The sequence below is a fragment of the Amblyomma mixtum genome, chromosome 10, assembly GCF_055824585.1.
Source record: "Amblyomma mixtum isolate Tamu chromosome 10, ASM5582458v1, whole genome shotgun sequence".
In the NCBI taxonomy this organism is placed as follows: Eukaryota; Metazoa; Arthropoda; class Arachnida; order Ixodida; family Ixodidae; genus Amblyomma; species Amblyomma mixtum.
Genome location: NC_143021.1, coordinates 67439465 through 67461188, shown reverse-complemented (window position 1 = coordinate 67461188; position 21724 = coordinate 67439465). Strand labels below are relative to the sequence as shown.

At 47.2% G+C, this 21724-nt stretch overlaps 1 protein-coding gene across 1 annotated transcript in view; it reads left to right on the top strand.

Moving 5' to 3' along the window:
* Window positions 1–21724, top strand: part of LOC149326019 (protein tolkin-like) — a 416319-nt gene that overhangs the window by 89034 nt on the left and 305561 nt on the right. Inside the window, exon 3 of the mRNA XM_089563963.1 lies at window positions 8898–9018. Coding sequence (XP_089420089.1) covers window positions 8898–9018 — 121 coding nt within the window. The remainder of the gene's footprint in view (window positions 1–8897; window positions 9019–21724) is intronic.

Sequence of the window (21724 nt, the reverse complement as noted above, 5' to 3'; positions counted from 1 at the left end):
CGAAGAAAGACACAGAGACACACACAAGCGCAGGAGGGTCGGAGATCGTTTCTGCCGTCCCTGCACGTGCTGCAGCGTGTCAGCCTGCCTTCTTGGGGGCATTGGGTTCTTTTCGTTATAAAAAAAACACATGTTTATCCCGCCGGAATCCACTGAGCCGGAGCACTATTTCCGTGAGACGCAGTACTCTTGTTTAAATTCCTCGAATCGCAGCGCCCTGGTACGGGATGTCTAATCTGCATACCAACCTCTTCCCGCCACGCTTTTGAAAAAGAAAAATGCTACAATCGCACTATCAGTAAGAGGCGGTTGGTTCTCCGACGGCACTTTCCATTTCCGTTGATATAGCGGCTTACGGGAAAGCGTTGAAGCAGCCGAGGCAGGCGGAGAAATGACGTCAACAGGCGCAGTTGCAGGAGTCCTGGAGTGGTCTCACCACGTGCTCTTCACTTTTACGTAATTATTTGGCTTAACATATGGCTATTTTTGGCACGAATTACATACTTGCCATCGCGCGACACTATTCTATCGACTTAGAATTCCTGTTCAATGTTTCTTTAGCACAAGTCGTTGATGTGTCGTAGAACGGTCGCGTGCTCATGTTGTGTATCGGGTAGATAAAGAGTGCTTTTGAGAAACCAAACGTGCCTCTTATTTGGTTGTGGCAAACTCGATACATTAAGTGACGCCGATCGGCATTCGAAAATCGCGCACTTCCTCAGCTACGCTGCGCACCAGTGCGCAAGAAAAGAAGGAAAAACTTTAAGCACCGCCGCTGAGCTTCTGGCCGAAGCCACTCGGAACCTCATTCGGTCATCGGTGCGGGGCTTGAAGGCGCGTGATATTCCCCTTTTATCCCTGTAGAATGATTGATTCCCCGCGTGCGACGTGGTCTGGGCGCAGACTAAGCCACCGCCTCCGAAGGAGATTCAAAAAAGGAAAAAAGAAATAAGCCTTTTTTTTTTCAGCTCGCATCAGGTCATTGAATTGCTTCTCTATGGGGGGTTTTAAAATGTTGGGTTCCTTTTTCTTCCTTAGGTTCGATATTTTCCTTCTTGTCGATATGCGTGTGTGTGTGAGCGCTTGGTGGCGTTTTATCGTATCATGTGCTGAGGGTTTGGTTGGACGCTTCGAAGCCGCAGAGATCCGCATTACAGCCATGAGATGCTGGCCAGGATCCCTGAACCTGGGAGCGGATTAACTTAATCCGGCGTTCAGTGCCTGTCTCTCCCTTGCTCTCGTTATTCTCTGTTTTTTGCTCAGCTCTTATACTCGATCTTAGCTCGCCACTATCGTACTTCATCATTTAATGCCTCCGTCAATTTACTTCGCTTCTGCGCGATCAGGGGCGGTTTTATATGTGCACAATCCCCGTAGCGCCGCCTCAGTGGCCTGAAAAGGGATAAGGACGCAACCCTAGCACGAAAGCCGTGGGTGAGCTGACAGCTGTTCGCGAGTTCAGGATGGAGATTCCATACCTCCGTGCGAGTTTATTTTTGGAGGCCATTTAATCAGTCCCTGTGGCTTATTTTGTCGTTCCAGTTTCGTAGGACGACTTGGCGCTGGTGCATCTTTGAGCCCACAGATTGGTTTTTCAGCTCTTTTTTGGTCGCAGAATTTATACTCTTTTTTTTTCATCTTGTACAGCTTTCAGAATAACTGGGGCATAGACTTGCTTGATGTTTTCGAGAGCGGGGGAATGAAAATTTCATGTGTTCTTTTTTTTTTAATGTAAGGCAAGTACATGACTCAGTTCATGACTCCGTTGACTTGCACCGATGTCTGGGCCCGTTGGATGGTCTGATTCTGGCCATGGCTGCCTCCCACTGCTCGTATGATGTCTGTGATATTCTCATGTGGGATAGTTATGTCACGCAACTCCACGAAATGTGGAATACTGTTGGCTTACCGCCGCGCCAGAGACAGGGGGGAGGTTATATGGAACGGTGGATAGGGCTATACAAGTAAAGGTTGGGCAAGGTGTTTGTCTGTATTCGCCTCCAGAATGCGGCCTCTTCTGTGATGAGTTTCATATGGGGAGGGGGATATATTCCTTGTTTCAGTCCCAGGACTTCTAGACGTGCACCGTAGTTTGGTGATAGAGGGGTGAAGCATGGGTAATGATCCGCTCGGTTTGTTAGCTCGCGGGCTAGATCGTTTGCAGCCGTATTGCCTTCGAGCCCTCCATAGTCCGGGGTCCACGCAATGCTGTGGGAGAGGTGTAAAGTGTGTGAAAGGCCTGATGGTACAAGCAGGGACTCCGTCGCTTAGGAACTCGTCCTGTAGTATTAAGTAGAACGTGTTGTCGGGCTAGCTGGTTCAATACTTCAGACTTTGCAGTTGCGCGAAACATACACACACAAGACAGGTTACGGGACGAGCGCATACTTACAACTGCTTTTATTCAAAGGACGCAGCACCTATTTAAAGGGTAAAAAATGCCAATGGTGTTTACAGCACCGTCCAAACTGGCAAAGCTATTCCCCCGCGTCACCAATCAAGGAACAAAGAAAAGTGGTTGTGACAAGAAGCACGCCAGGCACTTTGTGGGATGCGCCGTCGGAGTTGTCTACGAAATACCACTGACTTGTGGAAAAACGTACCTAGGCCAGACTGGACGTTGCTTGAGCGATCGTGCACGGGAACATAGGTTATCGCTAACAACGGGGGAGGGATCTAATTTGCAAAGCATTGCCTGTCCAGCAGTCACTGTCGGCCACGGCTTAATGAGATTAGAATTCTGGGCAAAAGTCGCGATTCAATCGCACGTGAAATTATGGAAGCTTACTTCATAAAGAAAAGAGGAGATGCCTGTATTAGTGATTCTTCAATTGTACTATTCAATAGTGAGCTAGCCTTTCTCGATAAGACGATGTAAGTTCAGGCCTTGGTCTGTTACTGATTACTGCATGATGTAACCTTTCGCTGCGCATGCTCAAAGTGCATTCTTTTTTCCTTTAAATACGTGCTGTGCCCTTTGAATAAAAGCTGGTTGGTTGGTTGGTTTATGGGGTTTAACGTCCCAAAGCGACTAAGGCTATGAGAGACGCCGTAGTGGAGGGCTCCGGAAATTTCGACCACCTGGGGTTCTTTAACGTGCACTGACATCGCACAGTACACGGGCCTCTAGAATATCTCCTCCAAAGAAATTCTAGCCGCCGCGGCCGGGATCGAACCCGCGTCTTTTGGGTCAGCAGCCGAGCACCATAACCGCTAAGCCACCGCGGCGGCTTTGAATAAAAGCAGCTGTAAGTTTACGCTCCTCTCGTACCCTGTCTTGTGTGTGTGTGTGTGTGTGTGTGTGTGTGTGTGTGTGTGTGTGTGTGTGTGTGTGTGTGTGTGTGTGTGTGTGTGTGTGTGTGTGTGTGTGTGTGTGTGTGTGTGTGTGTGCGTGTGCGTGTGCGTGTGCGTGTGCGTGTGCGCGCGCGCGCGTGTGCGTGTGCGTGTGCGTGTGTGTGTGTGTTTCGCGCAACTGCCATGTCGAAAGTCCTGTAGTAATGTGAGCCGATTTATCCTCCAGGCTGCAATGCCTTAACGGTGAGGGCTTCGGCTGTGGCAGGCTCCTAAGCCCGAAGTGATGGGCTCGTCAGTAGTTGGTAGTTGGGGTCTAGTGAAACCGCGACAAAGAAATATGTTGGGTTCAGGGTATGCTGCCAGTATACATACACTGTTTCGTGATCTGACTGTATTATTGCTCGTTGGTTGCTATAATTCGACATAGTGGCTAGCGCACAAGGTAGACGCCTACAGAAGGAATCCAGATAGGACAAACGCTAGACTTGCAACTCAATTTTACTTTGGACAGGACATATTTATACAAGATTTTATCTTCCATTCTCCGGTACGTGCGCTGCTGGTGCCGCCTGCAATAGCAGTCACGTCAAAGTGTGGTAATGGAACCTAAAAAACTCGCGTGTTACAAAAAGCCACCGGCATTACTAAAAGTGATAAGGCTAGAATGCAGAAGTGAAAAAATCATGAAATATGTATATACGATGTAAACCCGAGGTAAAATGTGAAAGGTGAGCACACAAAAAAAAAAACAGCGAAAACGCAACTGTGATGGTGAACGAAGCTTGCAAAAGGCACGATAAAGGTTAAAACAGACCTTTATACAGGCAGGCCAGCGTAAAAGAGAGATTTCATGTAAAATCGCTAAAACCAAGAAACAATAAAACCAAAAACAACTGAAACCACCCCAACCCGTGAAAGGAATGTGAAAACAATAAAAATGAAAAGGACATACAGATATACGCGACGAATACTGCCGCAAATACACAGGTGTATTAAGTATAGGCGCCAACGTAGAGGAGCGACCCTAGCCGCCGTTCTGCCTTTGTGGATATCGGATCCATGAGCGGAGGGAAGGTAGTGACCGTTGATCCGGACCATGGGACGGAAATAACTAGAAGAATAAGAATGGGGTGGAGCGCATATGGCAGGTTCTCTGAGATCATGAATGGCAGTTTACCAATACCCCTCAAGAGAAAAGTATACAACAGGTGTATCTTACCGGTACTCACCTATGGGGCAGAAACGCGGAGGCTAACAAAGTGGGTTCAGCTTAAGTTAAGAACAACGCAGCGAGCTATCGAAAGAAAAATGATAGGTGTAACGTTAAGAGATCGGAAGAGGGCGGAGTGGGTGAGGGGACAAACTCGGGTTAATGACATCCTAGTCGAAATCAAGAGGAAGAAATTGGCTTGGGCAGGGCATGTAATGTGAAGGCAAGATAACCGCTGGTCCTTATTAAGGGTAACGGAGTGGATGCCTAGAGAAGGCAAGCGTAGTAGTGGGCGGCAGAAAGTTGGATGGGCGGATGAGATTAAGAAGTTTGCGGGGATACGGGGCCGCAACTGGCAAAGGACAGAGTTAACTGGAGAGACATGGGAGAGGCCTTTGCCGTGCAGTGGGCGTAGTGAGGCTGATGATGATGGTGGTGATGATGATGAGCGGAGGCATCGTGATCGCTTCTATTATGCTTGCAGGAAGGGAAGTATTCGCGGAGCTCTCGTACACCTTATGCTTCACTGATACGTTGAAGAATGGCTGTTCCGGTGGTGATGCTAAGACCGCGTCTCTGATCTCTGACCGCGCTTTCACTCGTGTACATCGATCTTTCAATACGATATTCACACAGCCAGTTATTCATTTCTCCACCAATGCGAATTGATTGTAAGGCTGAATGAATCGCCACACAGCAATGTTCATAGGCCAGTCTGCTTTGCGGCGTGTTTGATACAACTGGTAATGGAAATAACGTTGTCAGTGCTGCCGCGTCATTATCGGAGGCCAGACATGGTCGGAGGGTAAATTACCCAGTTCGTCAGGTCACAGGTAACGCAGGAATATACCATTTTCACCATACGTTTTCCCACGCAGCTTAGAAGCGCAATGGTACGATACGCGCTTAAGTCAGTCGATAGCTTTCCAGGCTTGAGGACAGGTATAATAGGCGCACGCTTTCAGCACTTTTCAAGGCGGCTGGCCTCCCAGGAGGTGCGATAAGCTGAGAACAGCTGAGCCTTGGCCTTACTTAGGCGAGAGAGGGCAGTGTAGCAACACCCTCCGGTCCAGGGCAGGATCTTTGATTGGTAACTGCCAGGGCAGCATGGAGCGCTTCCATAGTGAACGGTTCCTGTTGGGCGAAGTTGTAAAGCTTTGGAGAGACAGTGGCACCGATGTGGCTGTTAATGAAGCTACGATCTTGAGACCGAAAGCTCCACTTCGCCGAGCAGAGAAATATTCACATTCATTACTGTGGACTCGAAAGGATAAAATTGCGTGTGCTGAAGCTCCATGCCTTAGAATAAGGCTTTCTAGGAATTAGGTTCGTGCAAAAGGATCGCATACCAGCCTGTCTAAATGACATTTGCGTACGCCTAGCAAAGTCTTCTCTGTAAGGCGCCTTGCGCGCTCGGCTCTCTGTTCTACGGCGAATTGCGCCAATTTTCCGCGAGAGCAGGATTGTGTCCGGGAGACACTTGCTTGATTACAGATTTGGATGCTTTTATAAGCGAACAATATCCAAAGATGACACCTACTTTTCTAATCTTGTTACACTTACAGCTCGCCAATCTTCTTATGGCATTATAAGCTGTGGCTCGTATGCAACCCCACAAATCAGAACCAACTATGGTTTCATGATGCTCGGGTCTATCTTGCCTTGGTCTCTAAACACATCTTTTTCTAATGAACTTAGTACCATGTCATTGTCTTCAATTCGCAACCTGTATATCTTACTGCACTGTTAACTAAAACATAATTTTTGCTGGAAAGCACCATGCTCTAAATGCTGTTTTTCATAGTATAAGAATGTACACTCTAATTTTTCTATTTCTACAGTAGCAACTGCTATTATCAATATATGACGCCTTCATCTTTATGTTGTTGTCGTGCCGAGTTATTTTCCTCCGAGTGGAGTTTAAATTTTCCACCCCTGAATGCTCATACGTCAGTCAATGTTTGTTTTTTTTTCCGTGCATCACGTGCTGCTGCCAACATTCAGGGGCGGCGAGGCTTGTTAAGCAGTGGTGGAACACTGCTTTTTTCTCGCCGTCCCCAGTTTTTTGTATTGCGCGAAAAACTGGAATAAATATATTAAACGAAATGAAATCAGGTCACTCATATTCAGCGTCAACAGTTTAGCACACTTTTGGAAGAGTCGTAACCTTAGTGGTCGGCGTTTAGCACGTGCCACTGCATCACTGAAGTCTTCGCAGTGTGAAAGGTCAAATGCCCCTCTGTGAGTTTCTGTGTCCCGCGAGAAAGGCGCCGCCAAGAGAAGATTCCCCTCTCCCGAATGCGGGCCGGCTGGCGAGAGAAAAATAGCGGCTGAGGAAAGGTACGAAAAGCGGCCCCGCAGTATAGAGGAACACTCGGAGGCCGGCCACAATGCGAGCAGGCCGCTCGAACAGACATCTGCCTTGATATAAATCTGCAGATAAAAGTGAGGCTTGCTGAAAAACGGACTTACATATTCCTTCGATTGGAACATCAAATTGCACATCTTTTACACACGCAAGCACCATTTCTTCGCGAAGAGCTATGCAGTCGAAGAGAGGGATTTAGTGTACAGAAATTGGCCGTACCCGCCGCGGTGGCTCAGTGGTTACGGCGCTCGGCTGCTCACCCGAAAGACGCCGGTTCGATCCCGGCCGCGGCGGCCGAATTTCGATGGAGGCGAAATGCCAGAGGCCCGTGTACTGCGCGATGTCAGCGCTCGTTAAAGAACCCCAGGTGGTCGAAATTTCCGGAGCCCTTCACTGCGGCGTCCCTCATAGCCTGGGCCTATTTGGTACGTTAAACCTCAGTAAATCACATCAAATAAATCAGAAATTGGTCGTGGCGTGACGTAGCAATGTGAAGTAAAGCCGCTGTTTTTTTTTTTCGGTGAAGTGGTTGAAACCCTGCAGCAACAACAACTTCATTTTAATACTTACTGCTCAGCGAGTTGCAACTGATTTTGCGTTTATATGTGACAATGTGATAAGCTGACTCGGGAAATTTTGGAAGCCTCGGCAGTCCGTGAATCCGGAGAACAATGCGCGCCTTCAGAGTGCCTATCGAGGGTGAGCATCCTGCGATAATTGTAAGGACTCATTCGATGTGTGCGGTGTTCCTCATTGTATGTTTCTTCTCTGCTGCTGGTTTTAAGTGATAATAACGGTACTGCTTCTCTTGTAAACCACATGACGCCTTTAAAGAGGTTAATAAATGCATCGCAGTCACCAAAAAGCGAAATCTAGACTCACTTTGTTCCTTTCCTCGGAGACAGATTCTTGAACGGTTCCACTGAAAACCAACGACTGCAAAAAGCGCAGAAACACGCAGCTAATGAAGTACAACCACGCGAGAAAACAAGGCCGTTGTATTTCGTCTGCTCACCATAAACCAGCACAAACCAGCCTTGCTGAAACACGGACACTTTTCTACCACGCGGGAGAAATTTCTTGAATACATGACCTGAATAGCTTGTATGCCACGGCGCTAGCTTCCCTTAGCGCTCGAGCTATTTCGCCGAGATGGCCTACGCCTGGAGCACAAGAGGCCTGTTATGAGACACCTGTGGCAACAAAATTAATAGTTTGGATCAAAAAAGAAAGCTTAAACTTAGTAATGCTTGCTGGGGGCTAGTGGGGGATATTTTCGTGAAAGTATATAGCGCCAAAGCAGACAGCACACAGTAAGAGAGACGGGACAAGCGCTTGTCTCGTTTCTCTTAATGTGTGCTGTCTGCTTTGGGGCTAACTCCTTTCAATAAAAAAAAGAAGCTTAATTTATCGCATACCTTTCAGGAGGCGCACTTTGCAGCAGTGTGGTCGTGCCACTGCACCGTAACCTAGACAGATGCCGGTTTGGCCTGCGCCGGCTGCCGTTAGGCATATTGCTCGGCTTTCCAAAATGAGGTTTCGCCAAGAGAAGAGCGACGTGCGCCTTGCCCTGCGATGTGAGGAGCGTCCAGTCGGCATACGTGGCCGGCCGAACCGCAGTGGGTAGCTCCCAAAACACCCGGATGAGTGGCCCGCTGTGGCGGAGCATGCAAGCGTCGGCACATTCCTTCATCGGAGTCATTTGGGGAGTCCTTTGCGATGCGGGGTCCACAGATCTCGGGGGAACGGGGCGTGCGTGCGAGGAGGAACGCCGTGGTGAGGTTTGAAGGACAAAAAAGGACGCGTTTTTTTTTCTTTCTTTTTTCGTGTGGCTTTCTCGAAAATCGTTCGTGGCTTACGGTACCGAACATCGGGAAGCGCTAGTTGGCGTTAGTAGTTGAATGATTCTGGGACCTCCCTCTGTACTAATTCACTCCGTGCGTCCGCATTCCCTTTCTTCGATAAACTCGGAGGCCCCGAATGCCCAAAACTACCGCTGTTGATGTGGCTGCCTGGCTCACGCAGGGGACCACCGAGCGCTGTTCAAGCAGGCGATGCGCCACTGGGAGAACTACACGTGCATCAAGTTCGTGGAGCGCGCGCCCGAGCACCAGCACTACATTGTCTTCACCGAGAGACCGTGCGGGTGAGTATGCCAAATGAATGCCAGTTGAAAGCACTTGTTGCGCGCTGCCTGTCACTCGGAGGTGCCACGATGCGGCGCCACCTCATTAGTTGGCGTGGCTGCAGCAAGACGGAGAAAGAAAAAAGCACAGACAGTGCGCTTGTGCTGTTTAAATCAAGCATAGCGAAGTGTGCCTCTGCTGTAACTGCCAAGGCAATGCGTCTGGCCCTCTTTTGCGAGGCTGCCTTTGTTCGCCCCGCTCTTGTCCTTCATTAGCGGAGGCCAATTTTCGAGATTGATGAGTGCACCCACAATGGCGCGGACGTTCTCTTTCCTCGCACGCCGAAATAGCTGTCCGGCGATATTCTTTCGTCTCTGTTTTAGAGCGGTGCAGTCTGTCTTCAGGCTCCGCAAATTATCTGCCTTTCTTCCGATGTGAAAACAAAGGACGGGGCCCACTAATGTTCTCCTGCACTCCAGCTCCGACCTCACAGCTAAGCTCCTCTTGTTGCTGCCGCCCTTCAAATGATGGGCCGAGATGTGTCTCTATCCGCTTTAACCGTATTTGATTGCGACCATGTATTTGCTCCGCGCATACGCTGACGTCTCCGTATTCCAGAACGCCGCATCGGTTCATTTTATTCTGCACTTTCTGCCCGTGAACGCTGAAATATCAGTAAGGTACCTCAGTCGGTACTCTGTGCTGCACGAATTTCGCGACCCCAGTTTTCTTATCTCGATTCCAAGCCGACCACTCACATCACTACCGCTATGCTGGTTTGCAATCTTCTCTCTGATTTTGAGCAGACACTCCCCTTGTCAAGTTGCTATGGCAGTAAATATGAACCGCACCTTCTGAGCCTCGTTTACATGCCGATATTCTAAGTCACTACCCTGGCGTATGTCTCAATGTTTTAAGCATCTCGTCTCAGTTGAGGTGCCATTCATGAAACAACAGCAATTTAGGGAGCCACGGAGAGAAAATGACTTACTTTTTCCTGCCTGCGTGAAAAAAGCACACCAGTTCAGCCTTTCTTATTTAACAATGACATCGATTAGCGGAAAATACTCGGCCGTGATTCTTCCCCTCTCCTCTTGTGTACGTCGTCGGTAGTCTAATCTATAGTGTGGAAAATGCATCGATAAGTAGGGCAAACGCAAAGACGCATGAGCAGACCTCCCAGATCTCCAGCTATTGAAATTTTTTCCTTCCTGTTAGTTTAGTTCCTGTTAGGCATCACCATGATTATGCGCTCTTCTACACACCTATTAAAAAAGGTAGATAAGATCACCAGCGCAAATGCAGCAACCCCTACTAAGTAAAGACTTCAGTCAAAATATGTTGGGCGTATTTGATTTTAGGTTTTGCGACTTCCAATAACACGAAAAATTTGCGGGCATAAGATGGCCGCAACTGGCACAAGACCGCTTTAACTGGAAAGGTAAGGGAGAGGCAGTTGCCCTAGAGTGGGCGTAGTCAGACTGATGATGATGAATGAGGTGAAAAGCTTGACATGTTTCCACGCTAATTACAATGCTTGCAGTCTTTTGCATCAACGACGTTCCCTTACTTGATAAAAGGGAAGATTCTCGCATGGAGTACTTAGGCTTGAAGTATCAGGCTCCTCTTCACTGACGCACTGTGAGGGAAGTATGCGCTTTTAGTACACACTCTAAGGTTGTACTTCAGCCCGAAGATCATACTTCCGTTCGTGTCCGCCAGACAAACCCGGTCGGCAAAGGCTAGATGGCAAAAGAAATTCATTTTCCCAATGGCACTATTTTTGGGCACGGGTCACTTGTTTTTTTTTTCTTGATCGCCTGGCGTCTCAACAAACTTGTTTTTCGCCAATGGCTATAGTCTGGGAAAGAACTAGAAACAACAGAAAAATAAACTACAAGGAGGAACGGTGGATGAGAATAAGCCCCCTAGCGGGTTTTTTCAGAGGCTCCATGTGAACAGCGGGTGCTTTTAGCAAACACACATACAGAGCATTGCGCCAGCAAGTACCCTCCACCGAAGCAAAACTGCAAAACGGCCGCTCGCCACTTTCGCCTACACGCGACCGCAACGCTAGGCCTTTTGTAGTTATGCGCGCACTCCCGCCCAGTGGGTTGCTGCGCACCAATATGCGGGCGTCTGTTTTTCTTTCTCTCCGTGCCTTTTAAGCGCCCGCCGGGCATTTGCTTTTATCGGCGCTGCACTTGGGCTGCGCGGCTGTCAAATCAAAATCGGGGAGGAGAAAAAAAAGCAGGCACGTATACTCCTGCTGCTAATTGGCTGCCGTGCGGCGAAACAGGTCGAACACGAATTCACCACCCGCGTCGTCGTTGTCGCGCGGCTAAGGTAATGAGCGGGCTTCGGCGCTCAGCAGTCGGCGGAAATAAAAGAAAAAAAGAGAGTAGTCATATATTGGAGGGCCACGGCACAAAGGCGCACAACGCCCTCTGTCAAAGACTCGCTGAACTGAACCAATAATGAGGTGCCCTTTTTGAATACCCGACTCGTCATCAATGAGCGAGGGGCGGGCCAGGAGGAGGAGGAGGAAAAAAAGTTTACTTGGGCCAGCACTAAGCCCCAGTGAAGAAGGGCGAGAGAGCAGGAACAAGGTTATGCTCGCTTTATTTCTTGCCGTTGGTTGTTCTTCGACTTTCGAGAGCGGTATGACTGTGCCTGCAACAGAAAAAGGCACCAAGTCAAGACGCACTTTTGCCGCTTTGTTCGCTGCAGCGACACAATTCCTTGCTCGGGGTGGGGGGGGGGGGGGGGGGTGAATTAACTTGGCACAAATGACCTCATTAGTCCCGAAATTCAAATTCCACCCCGCCTTCACATCGAGGGAAGAGCGCTATTTGCCGGCCGTAACATGTGCACGTGTTTCGTGCCTCATTCCAGACGGAAAGAGTCGTTATCAGAGGCCCCATACGCGTCGTAGTCATTCCTGGGTTAAAAAGAACCTCCTGTGGGGCTAGTTGTTCATCTTTGGCAACAGGCGCGAGACACACACAGACACAAACAAGACACAAAGAACTGCTTTATTCGGAGACAAAACGCACAAATATATACCCGTCGTATACACGCAAGGAACACGATCATGCATCGAGTATAGCGAAAGGGTGAAATAGTTGTTCCCGGCCTTATACAAAGCTATGGATGTGTCGCTTGGGTCCCTTCCAAATAACAGCTGACATTTCCTCAGGCAGATGAAGTACGGACTTGAACCACAAGTGCCGCCGCATGAACTGATTGCCGTGAATAGTCGAATCGGCAGTAAGACCCATTCAGAGGAGCAAGCGATGTGCCTTCTTGAGGGCGTTGACTGCCTTCTCATTTTGTTTTATTTGTACGCACTGCAGCCTATTGCAGGAGTGGGGTGAATACAAAATAACGACAATAAAAAGAACACACCGTGAAACAACGCGCTTACACGGGACGAAGAAAGAAGACACGCACACACACAGCGCTGAACTTACAACTGCATGATTTATTGCAGTTGTAAGTTGCAAGCTCCTGAAAGATCTCCGCCTATCTAGCCTCCCGATGAGGCCACGCAAAGAAAGAGAGAAGATGGCTGTTATGCCGTATCTGCACGGGATCAGCCACTCATTGAAGAAGATAGTAGGGCGTGCTGGAGTGAATTTGATCCTAACCGCACCCAGAAAGCTCAATATGCTTTGCAGAATGGTGAACGAAGATGTCCCAAAACCAGCGCGGTGCAGTAAGAAACATGAAAAAATGTTCACCACCTGTGACACGGAGGTAATCTACGAGATACCGCTGTCATGCGGCGCATCTTATGTGGGCCAAAGTGGACGCTGCATAAACGACCGTCTACGAGAGCACGCCATTAACATCCGCACGGGATACGGCAGCACGCTGGCAAAACACGTATCTGCCTGTCATTGCACACCTAACCTTGGACGAAGCCAGATTTTGAGGCGGTATAATCATCAACACAAACGTGAACTATATGAACCATTCATCATAGACAGGAAAGGCGCGTCATGCGTTAGCACTCCATCGATGGCACTGACAAGAAAAGAGATTAAATATCTTGAATAACCATTGACGACATGAGAGAACGAGCCCCTCATCCCCTTCCCTTGTTTGCTTAATTGACGACATGATGCGACAGGAGGATATCTTTCTCGCCTTCCTTTGGTTTTTTTGTTTTTTGTATTCCTTTCCGGTATTTATTGCGAGCAATGCAATAAATCATGCAGCTGTAAGTTCAGCGCTGTGTGTGTGCGTGTCTTCTTTCTTCGTCCCGTGTAAGCGCGCTGTTTTACGGTGTGATCATGTACCAACTGGCCCGGCAACTATCCTTAATGTAATAAAAAGAACAATACAAAGAAGTAAAGAGCAACCATACAACGTTAGGAACAGGCTAGTAAGAATTGTAATGATAAGGAACGGATGTTGCCTGCTAAGATATTCTAAGCTTCAATGGTATGACGGAAAAAGCTGAACTTAACGAAGTTAATGCGGACATAAAAGGGCGAAATGTTTGGAACGTGGTGGTTTGGAACGTAGACGAACGTTTTTAAAATGTCAGATAATTATCTGAAGAAGAAAAGCGAGGTGAATTGACTAAAGGGTACATGAGTTTGAGGCACTCAAGACGACGACGTGCTAGACGTAGTCAGGACTAGCTGGGGAAGAAAAGTTGACCGCGAAAAAACCCTCGTCAAATCTTCTGCAGACAAAGCGCACAGCCTTCCTTTGCACAGATTCAAGTTGGTTGATCTCACACTGCTCGTATGGGTTCCAAACAACACAAGCATATTCGAGGATGGGGCGAATATGAAGCTGTATAAGTTAAAAGCAATAAAATTCCAATAAGGAAAGGTGTCAGGCAGGGAGACACGATCTCGCCTATACTATTCACTGCCTGTTTACAGGAGGTATTCGGGGCTTGAAATGGGAACAGTTGGGGATAAGCGTTAATGGAGAATACCTAAGTAATTTGCGATTCGCTGTTGACATTGCCTTGCTAACTCACTCAGAGCAGAACGGCAGAGCAGAACGGTGGGGTTAAAAATTAACATGCAGAAAACCAAAGTAATGTTCAACAGCCTCGCAAGGAAACAGCAGTTCGCAATTGGTAGCCAGGAGCTGGAAGTACTAAGAGAATATTTCTATTTAGGGCAGGTAGTGACCGCTGATCCGGATCATGAGAGGAAAATAACTAGAAAAGAATAAGAATGGGGTGGAGCGCATATGGCAGGTACTCTCACATCATGAATGGCAGTTTACCAATATCCCCCAAGAGAAAGGTATACAACAGCTGTATCTTACCGGTACTCACCTATGGGGCAGAAACGTGGAGGCTAACAAAGAGGGTTCACCTTAAGAACAACGCAGCGAGCTATGGAAAGAAAAATGATAGGTGTAACGTTAAGAGATCGGAAACGGGCGGAGTGGGCGAGGGAACAAACGCGGTTTAATGACATCCTAGTTGAAATCAAGAGGAAGAAGTGGCCTTGGGTTGGGCATGTAATGCGAAGGCAAATAACCACTGGTCTTTATTAAGGGTAACGGAGTGGATGCCTAGAGAAGGCAAGCGTAGTAGTGGGCGGCAGAAAGTTGTGTGGGCGAATGAGATTAAGAAGTTTGCGAGGACACGGTGGGCGCAGCTGGCAAAGGACGGGGTTAATTGGAGAGACGTGGAAGAGGCCTGCAGTGGGCTAGTCAGGCTGATGATGATGATGCTTGGGAAATGGGTCTTTGACCCCACCCTGAGTAGACTAAAAACACCTTGTGCCATGGCGCTCCTTGGCCACAAATGTCCTTGCGCCATAAAAATCCATTGTCAACATCATCACTATAAACCATCTTGATTAAACTTCGATGGGGAAATTGTCCCTCTCTTTGAAAGAAGACATAATAGCGTCGAATATTCTGGGGCAGAAATTTTGAATATTCGAAATTGTAAGACGCTGTTATGGAACTGTTGAAGGTAATAATGCTCGATTCTCGATGTGTAGCAAAAAGTTTCGAAGTTTTTGTCATCGCTCGCATCGAGCATTTAAGATTAAAATAGAAATACAATGGGGATGCTTTTCACGGTAGCAAAAAATGTTGATAGCAAAAAAAAATTGAAGCGTGTCGACATGAGATCTGCGGATATATAGTCAAATGTTACAATACACGAAAAAATTGCGTTAATAAACTCTTTCCGGTTGAAAAATGCTTTTGTCCAGAATTGTTGTGTATGTGCCTCCGCATGTAAGGGAATAGCGAATGAATGCGCTTAATAGGGACCATAATGAAGGGAATTATGCGCTGCTATGAAAGCAGTGGCTTATAAACACAGACCTCTACGCAAATGGTGTGAAGCACGCAAAGGCTTCATGTACGAAAAGGACAGCATGTAGCTTTTTAGTTACCTTCCTTACCCGGAGCCCTGGAATTCACAGAACGGGTCTGCTCGTGTTGAGAACGGAACGGGGTTCCTAAGACTAAGCAGGCATTTTGACTCCATTCTCTGGAATGTATTTTTCGTCTCCTTCCATGACAGCTCCTGAAGATAATAGTTTTTCCACTGTGTATTTAAAGGGAGGCGACATCTCTTTTCTGGCTCTTGAACTACGTTCTTCGGATAGATTGTAAGCTCGGAAAGCAGCCGAGCACACTTTGGCCGTACTATGATAGCCAGCGTACTTAGGCTTGCTGCCACCTCAAGCGAACTAGTTTTGTTTCACTAGCCTCTGGCAGCTAACCTAATAACTGAAAAGGCTGCTTACGCGCTACAGGGACTATGCTTTGCTGTTCAAGCTATACGTCTTTGGCGCGCTCTGTGAAGCTATTCTGTACAGGAAATTTTCCTGCATACCAAAGCCCCTTCCCTTAACCCTACAGCTAAACAGGCCTCAAGTGCGCACGAAACAGCTGTGCTTACAGTGGGCCCAGTATTCAAGTTCAGTGTATCCCAGGAAGGGTAGGGTGGTGTGGGACTCGTCCTGACCTACATACGAGGGAAACCAGCAGTCACCGATTCCCAGGAGCACAAGGGAATGTTTATATCTTTTTTGGAGTTTGGGGTGTTGATCAGCGCTAAATTAACATCGTATTATTTTATCGCTTAAAGATAATTTATTACAAAGCAGAAGAAAAACAACCGCATGCTACCGGTGGGATCCGAACCCATGACCTCCAGATTTCGCGTCCGGTGCTCTGTTTGCCCATATTTGGTTAAAACGCATTCATACCGGCTGGGGCATCAATAATATATGCCGTAATTATTTAGAACGGTTTTGGCGGGAAAGGACATGAAATCCAAGTAGGAGCGTTCCATACCACCATGCAGGCTGTTGATCCTATTCAAAGTACTTTAAAAGGTTCACTCGCAGTGGCTTGCCATACGCTTGGTTTTTGCCGGCTTCAAAAGCGAATGTCCTGCAACTCAAGGGACTAGGCAGCTTCATGAAACCATGCCTAAAGAGTAGCAAGCTGCTGACTTATGGGGGCGCTCCGAATCAGTCACCCAGGACAGCAGCTTGGGCATGTTGGTTATTCATTCTTGATGGAACAGCGCAAAACATCGGGACAAGAGACAAGCGCTGACTTACAACTGGTTTTTATTTCGAAGAAACATTGCTTCTTATACCTTCTTCACCCTCTCAAAAAGCACATGCGTCGCAACCATATCGTTCAAGCGTCCACAAAAAAGCATAAGACAAATAATCACAGATACTTATAATCACATTTTTAACATGTCAAATTCTTTCTTAGTCAAAGCTACAGACGGCGTGCTGACACAATCGTCGCGCAGACTCGCTATCGAAGCTGCCTCGATTATTTCCCGGACTAACTGGTCTTTGTGATTAGCCAAAGCTTTGCATTTTTGGAAAACCGGTGCACAACTAGTTGAAGGGCAATCTCTGCAATGGATTGCAGAGATTGCCCTTGCAGGAACCTGGAACCTTGCAATGGATTGCAGAGATTGCCCTTGCAGGAACCTGGGAATCCATTGCAGAGATTGCCCTTCAACTAGTTTGCACCGGTTTTCCAAAAATGCAAAGCTTTGGCTAATCACAAAGACCAGTTAGTCCGGGAAATAATCGAGGCAGCTTCGATAGCGAGTCTGCGCGGCGATTGTGTCAGCACGCCGTCTGTTGCTTTGACTAAGAAAGAATTTGACATGTTAAAAAATGTGATTATAAGTATCTGTGATTATTTGTCTTATGCTTTTTTGTGGACGCTTGAACGATATGGTTGCGACGCATGTGCTTTTTGAGAGGGTGAAGAAGGTATAAGAAGCAATGTTTCTTCGAAATAAAAACCAGTTGTAAGTCAGCGCTTGTCTCTTGTCCCGATGTTTTGCGCTGTTCCATCAAGCAAGAATCAGTCACATCAGGTAGGCCGGATAGAAATGCTTGAACAGATAGACCCAGAGCACTGACCTGTAGCTCGAAGAAGCTATAATGCATAACCTTATCATAATTTTGTTCTCTGCATGTGTTTTTTGCGCTCTTGATAAGCAGTTGTGCATGCCATTTTTTAGTGCCGGCTTCTCTTCAACGAAGCTCACGCTTCAAGTATGCTTCTGCAAGCACTGCTATGTTAAAATTTGTATCTGCATGCTCCCACTTGCTTGGTGTTCCGAGACTGCAGTATTTCCCAAATAGAAATAAATAATAAAATAAATAAAATAAACAAAAAGCTTATGGCTAATGCACATTATTTATTCTTTGTCACTCTGCGGCTGTATTTTGTAAGGCTTCATTTTGTTTCGGCTTCATTTAGTCGGCCGGGACGAGAGCGGCAGGTGGTGGGAAAGCAAACGACCAATCACTGGCCGCCGCATCCAACGCGGCCTAGGAAGGGGGTCCGCCATATCTTTCCCGAGACGAAGCTCTCCAGGCCATGCGCGTCGGGGGCCTCGATACGCATAGGAGTGGCCGGCATCACGGACATCACCGAATGCTCTCGACAAAAAAAAACACTGCACAAGTGCGCACCTGCGAACATTCAAACTCTTGCAGCGAGGTGTTACCGTGAGCAACACGGGCGGGTTTGTGCCACGGCCTGTACGCCACCGGGAAGCAGCGACTGGTGGCAGGGGTCCAAACTTGGTGCGCATTCCCTACAGGGGCCAGAAGTATCCAAGACACGTGAGCGGCAACCGTGGTTGATAGCTGTGTTAATGTCCGGTGGCTCGAGCTAGACCACACTTGTGAAGGTAAATGTCGTGGCAGTGAAACGACGTGATCGTGGCAAGATCATTAACACCTCTTTTTGGGCTAGTTGGTGCATACTTGAATTAGAGAAAAAAATAGCGCCAAACCATGCGCACCACAAAAAAGGGACGAGGACGAGACACAAGCGCTAACTCACAACTGAAATTTTATTGAAGCCAAGAAGCACCTTATATAAGGTGAAGTTTCAAGGGGAAAGAAGGGTGGCAAGGATGAGAAGGTGAACAAAGGCAACCACCTGGGAACGCAGAAACAGGCAGGCAGCCCAAAGGAGACAGATTCTTGGCAAGAGCACGAATAAAACTGCATGTGTTAGTCTGGAGGCTTTCTACATTAAGAAATTTGGCTGTAGGTGTGTTAGCACTCCATCTTTATCGCTTTTTGCCTCCGAGTACAATTTTCTGAATTCTGCTATCAAGTAACTGTTCTTTTTATTTTTGCGATTTTAGACTGCCTGCCTGTTTCTGCGTTCCGAGATGGTTGCCTTTGTTCACCTTCTCATCCTTGTCACCCTTCTTTCCCCTTGAAACTTCACCTTAAATAAGGTGCTTCCTGGCTTCAATAAAATTTCAGTTGTGAGTTAGCGCTTGTGTCTCGTCCTCGTTTTTTTCTGGTGGTGTGCATGGTTTGGCGCTATTAAGCATGAAATGCTTTTAGCTCCCGTTATCGGCAGTGTGGTGACGTCACGCCGATACCGAGAGCCAACATCCGGGTACTGAATTCCACTCATCCGGGCACTGAATTGCACGCATCTGGGAGCTGAAACGAGAGCATCCGGGCACCGTACGAGATTTAACGAGACTCTCTCAGCCCTCCTACAGGACCGCCATACAAGCGCCGGTAGCTTCGCGCCGAACGGGTGGTGGCGGTCCGTGTACTGCCTGGCAGCGCTACAACACGCTGTCGCGTTCCACTCCTAAAGGCGAAGCTTAAGCGCCATTAACTATCAGTTAATTAGTATTTAGTAATTAATCAGTAATTAGTCACTAATTAGTAATTTGACATTATTTCGTCATCAATTATGTGTGACGTATTCCAGTGGTGACGTCACCAGTGTCGCAAAGTGGTGCGAAAACGCTTTCGCTTCTACGCACCTTAGACAGTTTCGAACGCGCTGCATATACATTCTTGTCAGGCCTGCGTCTCGTCGTGTCCGCGTACGCTTCTGCATCGTCCTGATACCCGTAAACATTTCATGCTTTCTCTACTCTCGGTTACGGGAGAGGCAGATATATTTTATTTGTTATTGTTTTTCCTCTAATTCACGTGGGGAGATCCTGTGCACTTGTAGCCTTTTTTTCACTGTTTTTCTGTATTTGTTTTTCAGCCTTTCTGTAAGAGAAAGACAAGGCTAAAGGCTAAAAGCCTGATGAGGCCCCTTGTACAAGTTCTACATCCGCTGTAGCTTTTGTTCCGGGTTGCGCCCATACATATCTATGTGTGGTCTGCAGGTATAAGGTATGCCCCCTTTGATATCACTGAACTCCTTAGTTGTTGCGCCAGGTCGTATTGCTGCTTCACATATTTCAGCAAATTTGGAGAGGTGAAACTGCGTCGAGCTGATCGCTTTATATACGTTGAGCAATGGCAGGGTGCTTTTTGCAATATTTAGAATTTTATTTCAACGAATGCTCCAATACAAACAAGCGACTCTACATCACTTTTCTTTATAGTTCAGTCCGATACTTGTTATGCCTTGCGAGCTTTATGCCTTGCGAGTTTTCGATACTTGTTAATCAAGCTTTATGCCTTGGGATTTATTTGGTTAAGTATAGTGTTCACTGAGGCGTCTTTTTCATATTTTAGTGGCGCACGGTAATTTTGTAGTGTCCTAATTGCAACGAGGAAACTAAAATGCAGCACCAATTTGCTGCGGTTACACACTGGATAGAAGCACGTGCTTCCTGTCACGCGCATCTTTTTGCAGCTGCACAATGCATAAAGCTGTTCATTGCCCTTCGCCGCTTCTCTCGAAAAATTCAATTTTGCACTTCACATAGTTCATGCAAACATCGAGAAAGACAATTTCTCTGCTTTTCAATTGAAAGCATGAACGGCATTTGTTTCACGGGTATGTATAAACTTATATCAAAGATCATCACAAAGGTTGGAGGCTGTGGCATCAGTTTTTCTCTGATAAATATGCAAGGGTTGATGCATGTATTGAGCAATGTGTTCGGATGTTGAGCATCTTCGCAGATGCAGAAAAGGCTAAAAACGTAGGGAAAAATCACATTATTACTCGTGACAACAGTGTCAGGATTAAAATCAATGACAGTGTTACATTGGTAACCACCACAACGGCTGCTAAATTTTTCGCAAAGAAATCACTGCAGGCTATTGCACACTGCCAGAAAAAAAGCCCTCAATTCGTAATTTTCACAGCTGTGCATAAAGCTCTTGAAAGGTTAAAACATCAAAGTTCAACTGTAAAGGAAAGCTTGGGCATGCATGCTAAAGCGCAAAAGAAAAGGACGAGACGAATGCACAGACAAAGCTCTGAACTCACAATTCTTTTTTATGCAGGGTTTCTCACCCCTTAAACACTGATGCGAAAGATCTCAATTGAAAATACACAAAAAAAATGAACAACAAGAACGACACTGCAACAGCTCCGCACGTGGCAACAATGGCGCATGATCAGCTGAAGGCATTTCCCTATGATCTTTAAGAAAGCATATTCTTTTCTGACAGGACTATTGATGCGGTGCTTCCGCATTGGTCTTGGAGTCAATGAATTTCGGAGGCTTCAATAACCTCTCTAGCGATTTTGAGGCGGTTATCTGTCAAAACTTCGAAATGACTGAAAATGGGGTGGCATCGTCTTTTTCTGTTCCTGCTTTCTTTTTTCCGTACAGTTCCTGCAATTAATGCCCAACTCCCCGGGCGCAGTGTGGCTCACGTTCTTACTATGTTCCTGTAGCCGGTTCTTCAGGCACCTACCTGTTTGTCCCATGCAGTGCTTGCCACATGAAAGCGGAATCCTGCACACAACCCCGCTATTGCAATGTACAAATCTTCTTTTGCTTGGAATGCACTTTTTCATGGCTAGAAACACAAGACGAACGCTGGTCAGAGTTCGTCCTGCGTGTGTCTCCTTTCTTCGTCCTGTGTTTTTTGCGCTGAAAAAAAAAATGCATTCTACGTACCAAGACCAGCTAGCCCGTCTTTCCACTTTAGCAAGTCTTTTGTTGCTTGTTAGCGCCGCCCGCCTTTTACCACGTGACAAAGCATTGAGAGCTTATCGGGTGTAGAAAAAACAACATTCACACCGACCAGTGAACTCGCTCTGCTGAGGTTGTGTGAAATCCTATGTTTTTTTTTTATTGGGGTTTTAACGTCCCAAAGCGACTCAGACCACATGAGAGACGCCGTAATGAAGGGCTCCGGAAATTTAGACCACCTGGGTTTCTTTAACGTGCACTGACATAGCACAGCACACGGGCCTCTAGAATTTCGCCTACATCGAAATATGGCCGCCGCGGCCGGGATCGAACCGCGTCTCGAGCGCCGTAACTACTGAGCC